Below are 12,297 nucleotides of genomic sequence, written 5' to 3'. Positions count from 1 at the left end.
GATCGTGTTCGTATCTGGCCTTGACTGGCTGGATCTTGCCTTGACTGGCTGGATCGTGTTCGTATCTTGCCTTGACTGGCTGGATCGTGTCCGGATCTTGCCTTGACTGGCTGAATCGTGTCCGGATCTTACCTTGACTGGCTGGATCCGTGTTTGTATCTTGCCTTGACTGGCTGGATCGTGTTCGTATCTTGCCTTTACTGGATGGATCGTGTCCAGATCTTGCTTTGATTGGCTGGATCCGTATTCGTATTTTGCCTTGACTGGCTGGATCGTGTTCGTATCTTGCCTTGATTGATTGGATCCGTGTTCGTATCTTGCATTGACTGGCTGGATCCGTGTTCGTATCTTGCCTTGACTGGCTGGATTGTGTTCGTATCTTGCCTTTACTGGATGGATCGAGTTCGTATCTTGTTTTGACTGGCTGGATCGTGTCCGAATCTTGTCTTGACTAGCTGAATAATGCTTGGACTTTGCTCTGATTGGTCGCAGCATGTAAAATGAGACTATCGGAAAATGAATATTTTAAGAAATATTTTGTATTTTTATCAAAATGTAGTAACTTTCGAGCTTTATAACTCGAAAAGTACGCAATGGAAAAACATTTGACTATAGTGTTTTGGAAAGCTCTCGAGGTCAGCTACAAGAATATGTAATAAAAAATAGGGGGTGCCATTTAAAAAAATTGAGGTGACTTTCACGTGATCTTCAAATGAATATCCAAGGTCAAACCAATGGCATCTTATAGCTCCTTCGAAACCATACAACACATGTCTGAACCATTTTTCGATATTTCGCGTAGTTTACGAAAAAATCGATCGTATTTTTTGAAATGGCCCACCCTGTATATACACACATATATATATATATATATATATATTACTTTTATTTTGTGTTTGCTGGGATATACATATATATATATGTCCAGTGGCAGTTTCCGGTACAGAAAATAAAAATGGTTCTAAAATATTTCTCTTGCCATTTAATAACTCCTACTTAAATAAAAGAGATGTATTTTTATCCTTTCTAAGGAAAAATTGAATTTGGCAGTTTCCAGGACATTCACAGACTGGTAGATTCCAGGACATGGCAGTTTCCAGACCATTCACAGACTGGTAGATTCAGGACATGGCAGTTTTCAGGCCATTCACAAACTGGTAGATTCCAGGACATGGCAGTTTCCAGGCCATTCACAGACTGGTAGATTCCAGGACATGGCAGTTTCCAGGCCATTCACAGACTGGTAGATTCCAGGACATGGCAGTTTCCAGGAAATTTATATATTAGTAGATTCCAGGACATAACAGTTTCCAGGACATTAGATTCGGAATAGTAGTTTCCGGGACATTTTCACCCTTTTCATACTTTTGATTTATTTCAAGACATAAATATATTTAAATTAAGTAAATAATTGGAGGAAATAAATTATTGGAGAATATAAATATAGGATACTGATAAAAACTGCTAACAACAAAAATTTGCCAATTCTTTTTAATTAATATCTCAATAATTATTACAAAATTTTCAAAAAAAATAAAGAACTTTTTTCTTCAGTTTACTATACCTTTCTCCGCTCTCACGAGCGTTGATACAATTCTTACTAGACATTCTGTATATATATATATATATATATATACGATATACATATATATAAAAATGTAATTTTTACTACCTTTGTGACTTGCTATCAGTCATATTGAATTTTCATGAAATGGGCCGAATGTGATTGGTTGATCTACTGCGCATCCATGAAAATGACTCGCTTTACTTTCTACCGATATCGTTATTATGGTCCCGCCGCGGGAAAAACCCGGCTCGTCTTAACAACTAAAGTTCTTGATGTATTCCATCACGAACAACCGTTAATTTAACTTACTGAGTGTTACGAAAGAATAAAAATGCCAGCAAAACGTAAGAAAATATTTTATTAATTACGTCTGACGTGTAATAATTTACGTTATTTTCTCTGCTTGTAATAAAGCGTGGTCTACAATACGTGAAAAGTAAGGTTGGCGTAAGGATCGAGTAAGAGTAGAAAAATAAGAAGATTATTTTCGGTTTAAACAAGTTGAATTAACGGCGTAAACGAAATAAATTAATTGTATTCTTACTACTCCTACTTTTACTCTTACGCTTATGTCCTTAATCCAGCTTTTTAAACTGAAAATAACCTCCTCGAAAATATTATTACTCTTTACGCCAGGCTTACTCCACGTATTGTAGATCACGCTTATTATTTCCATAATATTTTGAAGAGTGATTTTTTAATGAAATTAGAAAGTAGTTTGTTTTTCATATATTACTTGATATAATATTTTCATGCACCTTAATCTTTTATAAAAATATTTCTTTAAAATTGCTAATTACTTCAATTTTATTATATTACGTATAATATACTTTTAATGCATATATTACTTTACTTTATACTATAAATAAATATATTATTTTTAAATAAAGGTACTAAACAGCGACCTATAAATAAGAAAAACATTGATCATCCAAGCCAATCAGTTTCAGAAAAAAATTTTAAAATACGAAATGTAGCAATCAAACTAGTAGACATTGCAAAACATAAAGAGAAGACAAGTTTAGCTAATGTGGATAATAACAATTTTATTACAAGTAGCAATTGTGAGCCAGAAATTACTTTAGATGACAAAAGAATGGAGACTTCTTTAGATGTCAGCGAAAGAATACAGACTACTTTAGATAACAGCAAAAAAATTAAAACTACTTTAAATGTCAGTGATAGAATGAAAACTACTTTAGATGTCAGCAAAGAAACAGAAACTACTTTAGAGGTTAATGAAAGAATGAAAACTACTTTAGATGTCAGCGAAAGAACAGAAACTGCTTTAGATGTCAGCGAACAAATAAAAGCTACTTTAGATATCAGCAAAGGAATAAAAACTACTTTAGAGGTCAATAAAAAAATAAAAGCTACTTTAGATGTTAACGAAGGAACAGAAACTACTTTAGAGGTCAATGAAAGTGTGAAAACTACTTCAGATGTCAGTGAAAGAATAAAAGCTACTTTAGATATTAGCGAAGAAACAGAAACTACTTTAGAGGTTAATGAAAGAGTGAAAACTACTTTAGATGTCAGCGAAAGAATAGAAACTGCTTTAGATATCAGCGAACAAATAAAAGCTACTTTAGATATCAGCAAAGGAATAAAAACTACTTTAGAGGTCAATGAAGAAATAAAAGCTATTTTAGATGTTAGCGAAGGAACAGAAACTACTTTAGAGGTCAATGAAAGTGTGAAAACTACTACAGATGTCAGTGAAAGAATAGAAACTGCTTTAGATGTCAGCAAAAGAATAAAAGCTACTTTAGATGTTAGTGAAGAAACAGAAACTACTTTAGAGGTCAATGAAAAAGTGAAAACTGATTTAGATGTCAGCGAAAGAATAGAAACTGCTTTAGATGTCAGCGAAAGAATAAAAGCTGCTTTAGATGTCAGTGAAGGAACAGAAACTACTTTAGAGATCAATGAAAGAGTGAAAACTACTTTAGATGTCAGTGAAATAATAGAAACTGCTTTAGATGTCAGCGAAAAAGTAAATTTAGATGTCACTGAAAGCACAGTGAATGAGTGCAATGATAAAGCTAATACATCTAGCAATATAAGTGATATTATAGATTCAAGTTTAATATTCATTTTAAATAAAGAATCTTCAATATCAGAAAATATGTGTGAGTTACTTTTTAATATTGATCAACAAACGCATAGCAACGCAAATAATGAATTGACTGAAAATAATTTAAATGGAAATTATATGAATAATAACAATTTTGTTGTTACTGAAAATAAAGACTCGCCAATGCATATACATAACAATGAAGAATTAATATCAATTGATCTACAAGATAAAGAGAATATAAATCAAAACATGATTAATATTGGCTCTCCTATTATTCATGCAGAAATTAAAGGTAAATTATTTTTTAAAATATTTTGTATATTAGATTAGTATAAATATTAGTGTAAATTTTTTAATAATTGTTTTTTGTATTCTAAAGACACACATCAGAAAATCAGTACGCATTTTAATGATTGTAATTCAAAGAAAATAACGCCAAAAATTACTGAAAATATTGTATGTAATAAATCATATGCTATCTTAAAAACAACACCAACAAACATTGAGATGGAACGAAAAAGAATACTTAAATCTACAACAAGAAATAAATATTCGAAATTTAAATTATCTAATGAGAAATCTACATCATTTTTAAATTTATCAAACTGTGGTAAGTGGTAGAAAATAATTTATAAAGATTTTAGATATTTTATATTTATTTATAAAAATTAATTATATTTATTAATTTATTTTAAAAATAAGATACTGGAATATGTTTTATCTGATATAGTATATATTTACATATATATCGTGTGTTTCACAACTAGAGTTCCTCTTCTTGATGACAGATTATTGAGGCCATTTGGAGATTTTTTCTCTGCGAAAGTGTCATTACTTTTTTTACAAGATTATATTTTTTGTCGCCATGGGCTTTCTTAATTAAACCTTAAAATTCTATTAAAATAAACTCTACTTGAAATTAACTGAATAACTTAATTTTATTAACATTTTATCTCTACAGAGTATAATTTACGAAACACCCTTCTTTCTTAATTAATTATAATTAGGAAACTATTGGTGCCTCGACATTTTCACAGAGGAGAAATCGTTTCCAAATGATTTTAGGACATCCTATATACTAAATTGTTTAGCTACACGATTTTAGATATACTTTTAGATATACTGTTTATATACATTTTTTATTTTAGATGATAGCAATAAGAGTTTAAAAATGAGTGAAACTCAAAATACCAGTGAATACAACCCAACTGATGAAACTCAATGTTCATCAGAAATTAATAATACAGAAGTAACGGCAAATGATTCTGATATTAATAATAATAGTATTAATGAAACAAACAGTGCATCCGAAAGCGATGAATATAGTCAATTAAAATTTAATGTTCCTGGAAATAGTGCATGTAATGATTTGGAATTAACTGCTGAAATGTCAAATGGTCCTAAAGGTGATAACAAAAAAAATTTTTGTGTATTTTGCAAGACTTTACAAACTAAAATAGCGCGTCATTTGGAAAATAAACACTGTGATGAAGATCAAGTTAAAGATTTCTTAAACTTACCAAAAGGATGTGCTGAACGTTGGCACAAAATAGCAAGCATAAGAAAAAAAGGAAACTTTATTTTCAACGCAACAAAGGACTATAATCATGGGAAATTGATAACTGTTAGAAGACCTACAAAAGAGACTAAACGGAATGGTACAAATTTTGTTAATTGTCCTTATTGTAATGGATTTTATGCGCAAAATAATTTAAGACATCATGTACAACAATGTAAGGACAATAAAAATTCAAGTTCAAGTTCCTCTCGACAAATTTTACAAAATGCTCGAAGGGTTCTTGGCAGATATCATCCAGAAACAAGCAGAAGAATGAGAGTAGAAATATTACCGGTCTTACAAGAAGATGAAATATCCAAAGCTATAAGATATGACCGTGCAATTATTTTATATGGAAATAATATGTGCAAAAGCCAAGTTCATCAACATCAGAATAATTATATACGAGCTCATTTACGCCTTTTAGGTCGTTTCGTACTAGCTTTGAGAAATCGAAACTCCGAAATTAATACTATAGCTGCTGCATATGATCCACAATTTTATAAAACAGTAATTGAGGCAATTAATGATATCGCAGAATTTGATTACAAAACAAACATGTATAAACGTCCAACTAATGCATCTACTCTCGGCACTTGTATAAAAAAGATCGGTAAAATCTTAGATGTTACATACATGGTAGACAATGATTTAATAAAACGGAAAAATGTTGAGGATTTTATGAAGATTTATGATGTAGATTTTAGTGGAACTGTAAATAAAGTGGTGATAGAAACTCATACAAAAGTAAAACGGCACAAAAAGATAGTATTGCCTCGAACAAGTGATATTAAAATTTTAAGTGACTATTTGAAAAAAAAAATACACGAAAATATTAAAGTATTATCAAAAGAATTTTCATATGAAGTATGTAAAGCACTAGCTGAAGCAACACTCATAGCCATTCAAGTATTTAATCGTCGTAGAGCCGGAGAAACTGAAAGAATTTTAATTAATGACTATAAAAACCATGAATGCGCCTGTGGACCTAACACTATATGTAAATTTTCTACACAAACCGGCACAACTCATAAATATGTTAGATTTACTATTCGCGGTAAATTAAATAGAACAGTTCCAGTACTATTAGATGCGCAAATGTTCAAAAGTATTCAACTTTTATTACAATTTCGGACAAATGCTAAGGTGCCACCAAATAATCCTTTCGTGTTTGGATTACCTAGTGTTAACAAAGATCACTATAAACATTTAAGAGCTTGTAAACTAATGCGAGGTTTTGCAAGTGAATGTGGAGCTAAAAATATTTCCTCCCTTCGTGGTACTGCTTTGCGCAAACATGTCGCAACAAAATGTGTGGATTTAAATTTATCAGATAATCAAGTAACAAGGGTAGCAAACTTTATGGGTCATCATGAACATATACACAAAGAAATTTACAGACAACCTGTTGCTAAAGTTGATATACTAGAAATGTCAAAAATTTTAGAAAAAGCTCAAGGTGTGGATACGACAACCTCTAACGAAACTGATGTAACTATGAACAATGAAAAGGATAATCTTTCTTTCAATAATCAAGGTTATAGCAACTATACTTAAACATTACTAACTATAATTAAAGATTATTTTTAATTTACTAATTATATTTTTGTTTATTAGATATAACACAGACAATTGTCGATTTAAATGAAGTATCTACTGATATCTCACAAACATTTGTCGATACAAATGAAGAAACTATTGATACCTCAGTAGAAACGAAAAAAAATAAGGAAATACCGAAAAAAAAGAAACAAGAAATAAAGCAAAAACAAATTCCGCAAAATAAAAGAAAACAAAATAACGTGATAAAAAAAATACAAACCGAACAGAAGAAGAATAAAGATAAAGGTATATTGTTTTTATATTATTTTCTTTTATTAAATAATTTTCCTTTTATTTATTATTTTGATCTATATAAGATGTATCCCCTTAAAAAGATTTTAATAACAATAAAATTAAAATTAAATAACATTTAAATTTAATCTAGAAAGAGACAGAGAGAGCAAACAAGTTTCAAATCTACGAAAGAAACGAAATATTTATTCTAAAAACAAAGGTCTAATTTATCGTAAGTATATATATATATATATAAGTATATATCAAAATTATTTGTATCAATGTGTGAATTAATAATCAAAAGTTTTTTTATTACATATTTATATCTAAATAAAAACAATTAGGTTAAACAAAATGTATATTTTAAAATATAATTTGATCTCTTTTTCTTATTCTCTTTACATTTGGATTTCATGTTTATATTATAGTTTTTTTTAATAGGAAAAGATTCAGATAGTGACATATCAGATTATGTAATGAATATGAGCTCAAACAGTTCTAATGAAAGTATAAACAGCGAAAACAGAAAAAGGAAGCGCAAAAATCAATCATGTAACTATATAATAATTAGATGTTACATCAAGATCTCTTTCAATTATTTTTTATCATGAATTATTTGTATTACAGGTCGTGAAACATATAAGAAAAAAAAACGATGGACAAATGAAGAGATAAAAAATGCAAAAACATATTTTTCACATTATACACGTAAAGGAATATTACCACCTTTATCGGAGATAGAAAAAGTTAAAATGAAATATAATGTTCTAAGAGATAGAAAAACTGATGTCATAAAAACATGGTTACACAACCAATTAAAAAAAAATAAGACTTTTGAGTAAATGTATCTACATTTAATTTTTAAGATGTATTGTTATATTTTATGGCATCCTATTTTTGATTTTTGAGTTTATTAAGATTTTGATTTTACAAATTTCAATTATGCCATTTTAGATATGCATTTTTATTTTTTAAAATAATATGTTTTTAATTTTTGAGTCTATTAACTTTTTGATTATAAATTTTAATTACTAAAATTAAGATATGTATTTTTATTTTTGAAGGCAGAATGTTTTTTATTTTTTAGTTTCTCTATTGTAAGTTTCAATTACTGCATTAATTTGTTATGAAATGTCCAAGTTTATTTCTTATTATATATATGCTAATATTACTTATTAGCAATAAAAGTTAACAATAAGTTTTCTTTTCTTATAAGTAAAGCAAAATACATTTATTACATAATATATTTAATAAAATAAGAAATTATAAAATTGAAATTTAAGTTTCACTTTTAAGTTTTGAATTATATGTTCTTGCGAAATTGTTAGAGCATTAGCGATCCACATCTGCTATAACAATTGCTAAGCTAGCCAATTAAGACAAAATGTGGTGTCGCCGTTTATAACGTTTTTGATTGTCTCGATCGATCATCTATATTGATTTATAATTAGTTATCTCTCGCCATATTGATATAAAAGTTTGTCTCGTGCAAATACACGATGTGCAGTATTATATTTTTTCCTGTGTGATTTAGATATCGCATATCTCGTTCTGTCAAATAAAAATTTTAATTTTTAATTATTAAATTCTACTTCAAAAAAACTTGTTTACATATAATTATATGTTGAGAGCTAACTTTTGAAGTAAAATCATATGATTTGAATCTTAAATTCGGATATATAATAACGTCAATAAATTTTAGTTTAGGTTTTCAAATACACATTTGCATTGAAACTTGAAGTAGTTTTATTTTATTTTAAGAAGGCTACTGGTATCGGGGATTTTGCTTCAAATAATTCTGCTATTAGAGTGAGTATTATGTTTTTAGGTTATAGAAAAATTATTTGCATTATTGAACGTACGGCATGTTCCGGGACGGATAAAATTTTTTAAATGTAATGTTTCTTTGTATTATTTCGGTATAAATTTTAACTTTCCGTTATTACATTCTACTTCAAAAGACCATATTTACATATAATTAACTGTTAACATGTTATTGATTTTTATATTAACACCATGCGAATTGAATCGATCTTCTTACATAAGAGTAAAGTTAATAATTTTGGTTTAGGTTTTTACACCCACATTTGCACTGAAACTTGAAGTAGATTTATTTTTAAGAAGGCTTCTGGTAAGTCTAAAAAAAGTCATCGAGAATTTTGTTTTATATAATACTGATATTAGAGCGACTTAATAAGTTTTAAATTCTGGAAAAATATTTGCATTTTTGAACACATGGCATATTCCGAGACCGCTACAATTTTTGTAAAGTAATGTCTCTTTGTATTATTTCTATATAAATGTTAATTTCAATTATTAAATTCTACTTTGAAATATCATATTCACATTATAATTAAGTGTTGAGAATGGATTTTTAAATTAAAACGAATTAAATCATCGGATATAAAATGCATTAGTTTTGGTTTGAGTGTTCACACACATTATTTGCTTCTGGTAATTTTAAAGTTATCGAGGATTTTTTGTCATGTAATATCGCCATGAGAGGGACGTTTTAAATTCAGAAAAATTATTTGTATTTTTGATCATACGGCATGTTTCGGGATCGACAGTTTTTTTAAATTATCGCTTTTTTGTATTTCATTATAAATTTTAATTTGCAGTCATTAATTTTTACTTTAAAAGATCATATTTACATTATAATTACGCGTTGAGAGCTGATGCTTGGATTAAAACTATGTAAATTGTTTTCGCATGTAACAGTAAAATCAATAATTTTTTGTTTAGTTTTTCACATTTATATTTGCATTGAAACTTGAGAAGTAGATTTATTTTTAAGAAGGCTTCTGGTAAGTCTAACGTTATCAAGAATTTTGTTTTATATAATCTTGCTATTAGAGCGACGTTATAAGTTTTAAATTCTGGAAAGGTAATTGCATTTTGAACATACGACCTATTCCGGGACCATTAACATTTTTGTAAATTAATGTCTTATGTATTTTGTATTATGTCTACATAAATTTTAATATTCAGTTATTAAATTCTACTTCGAAATGTCATATTTAATTAAATGTCATTTGTGATTAAGTGTTGAGAATGGATTTTTAGATTAAAACGATTTAAATTAAATCTTCGGGTGTAATGCATTAATTTTTATTTGGATGTCCACACACATTATTTGCATTAATGATTGAAATAATAATTCTATTTTTAGAAGGGCTTCTGATAAGTTTAAAGTTATCAAAACCTTTTTGTCATATAATTTCGCTATGAGGGGAACGTTTTAAATTCAAATAAATTATTTGCGTTTTTGAACATACGACATGTTTCGATATATTCCGACACCGTTTTTTTTTTTAAATTATATAGCTTCTTTGTACTGTTTCTATATAAATTTTAATTTCCAGTTATTAATTTCTATTCGAAAGATCACATTCACATTATACTTATATGAGAGAGCTAATTTTTGAATTAAAGCTCACCTACATTTGCATTGAAACTTGAAGTAAGTTTATTTTTAAGAAGGCTTGTGGTAAGTCTAAAAGTTATCGAGAATTCTGTTTCAGATAATCCTGCTATTAGAGTGACATAATAAGTTTTAAATTATGGGAAGATATTTGCATTTTTGGACATACGGCATATTCGGGGACCGCTAAAATTTTTGTAAAGTAATGTCTCTTTCTATTATTTCTATATAAATTTTAATTTTCAGTAATTTCTATTTGAAAGATCATATTCAAATTATATTTACGTATTAAAAAAGCTTCTGATAAGTCTAACGTTAACGAAAATTTTATTTTATATAATCCTGCTATTAGCGACGTAATACGTTTTAAATTCTCGAAAGATGTTTCCATTTTTGAACATATATATAGCATGTTTCGGGACCGACAACATTTTTTAAATTATCGTCTTTTTGTATTATTTCATTATAAATTTTAATTTGCAGTTATTAGCTTCTACTTCGAAAGATCATATTCACATTATAATTACGTGTTAAGAGCTGATATTTCGACATTTGGATTAAAGCTATGTAAATTGTGTCTTCGAATATAACAATCAGGTCAATAATTTTGGTTTAGGTTTTCACATCCATATTTGCATTGAAACTTGAAGTAAGTTTATTTTTAAAAAAGCTGCTGGTAAGTCAAAAGGTATCGAGGAATTATTTGTTTCATATTATCCTGCTATTAGAGCGACGTAATATTAAACTTTGGAAAGGTTTTTGCATTTCTGCGCATACGGCATATTCCGGAATCGCTAAAATTTTTGTAAACTAATGTTTCTTTGTATTATTTCTATGTAAATTTAAATTTTCAGTTATTTAGTTCTGCTTCAAAATATCATATTCACTTTATAATTAAGTGTTGAGAATGGATTTTTAGATTAAAACGATTTAATTTGAATATTCGGATGGAATGTATTAATTTTTATTTGGATGCCCACACACATCATTTGCATAATTGGTTAAAATAATTATTTTATTTTAAAAAGGGCTTTTGTGTGTGTGTGTGTGTGTGTGTGGTAAGTTTAAAGTTATCGAAGAGTTTTTGTCATATAATATCGCTATGAAGGGGACGTGTTAAAATCAAGAAAATGATTTGCATTTTTGAACATACGGTATATTACGGTACTGCTAAAATTTTTATAAAGTAATGTCTCTTTTTATTATTTCTATGTAAATTTTAATTTTAAATTATTAAATTTTACTTTGAAATAGCATATTTACATTATAATTAAAAGTTTGTCATGTAATATTATTATTTAGAGGGGGACGTTTTAAATTCAGGAAAATTATTTGCATTTTTGAACATACGGCATGTTTCGGGACAGAAAAAAATTTTAAATTATTGCCTCTGTATTATTTCATTTTAAGTTTTTAGTTATTAATTTCTATTTCGAAAGATTATATTGACATTATAATTAATTATTGGAGAATCGATTTTTATAATTAATTTATAATTAATTATTCGAGAATCGATTTTTGGATTAAAACGATTTAAATTGAACATTCGTCAGTATAATTTCAATTTGATTTTATATCATTTTTTATTAAAGTAGTTTTTAGAATACTTTTGATAAAAGTCTAAGATTATACAGATTTTTTATATAAGCTTGCTATTCAAACGAGATATAATGTTGTAAAGTTTTAAAAGCTATTTGCATACGATTAGTGTACATACAGCATGTTCCGGGACCGATAAACTATTTTTTAAATAATTTTATTTTGTATTATTGCAATATTGTTAGAGCATTAACGATCACATCTATAACAATATTGCTAAGCTAGCCAATCAA

At 28.0% G+C, this 12,297-nt stretch overlaps 1 protein-coding gene across 2 annotated transcripts; it reads left to right on the top strand.

The window, feature by feature from the left end:
• Nucleotides 1–1,770: 1,770 nt before the first annotated feature.
• On the top strand, nucleotides 1,771–8,536 carry LOC114929834 (uncharacterized). 2 transcript variants are annotated; one of them, XM_085480031.1, is made up of 8 exons: nucleotides 1,771–1,911; nucleotides 2,458–3,939; nucleotides 4,027–4,257; nucleotides 4,796–6,742; nucleotides 6,823–7,053; nucleotides 7,193–7,273; nucleotides 7,483–7,593; nucleotides 7,669–8,536. In XM_085480031.1, the coding sequence occupies exons 1-8, from the start codon at nucleotides 1,899–1,901 to the stop codon at nucleotides 7,881–7,883; spliced, it is 4,311 nt and encodes a 1,436-aa protein (XP_085336157.1). In that variant the 5' UTR covers nucleotides 1,771–1,898; the 3' UTR covers nucleotides 7,884–8,536. The 2 variants fall into 2 exon arrangements, with proteins under 2 accessions (XP_085336157.1, XP_085336158.1); XM_085480032.1 differs by lacking the exon at nucleotides 7,669–8,536 and having other exon boundaries at nucleotides 7,470–7,566.
• The last annotated feature ends 3,761 nt before the right edge of the window (nucleotides 8,537–12,297 follow it).

This window comes from Nylanderia fulva, unplaced genomic scaffold (assembly GCF_048542155.1).
Source record: "Nylanderia fulva isolate GAGA-0341 unplaced genomic scaffold, ASM4854215v1 Scaffold139, whole genome shotgun sequence".
In the NCBI taxonomy this organism is placed as follows: Eukaryota; Metazoa; Arthropoda; class Insecta; order Hymenoptera; family Formicidae; genus Nylanderia; species Nylanderia fulva.
This window is presented reverse-complemented; position numbering and strand designations above follow the sequence as displayed.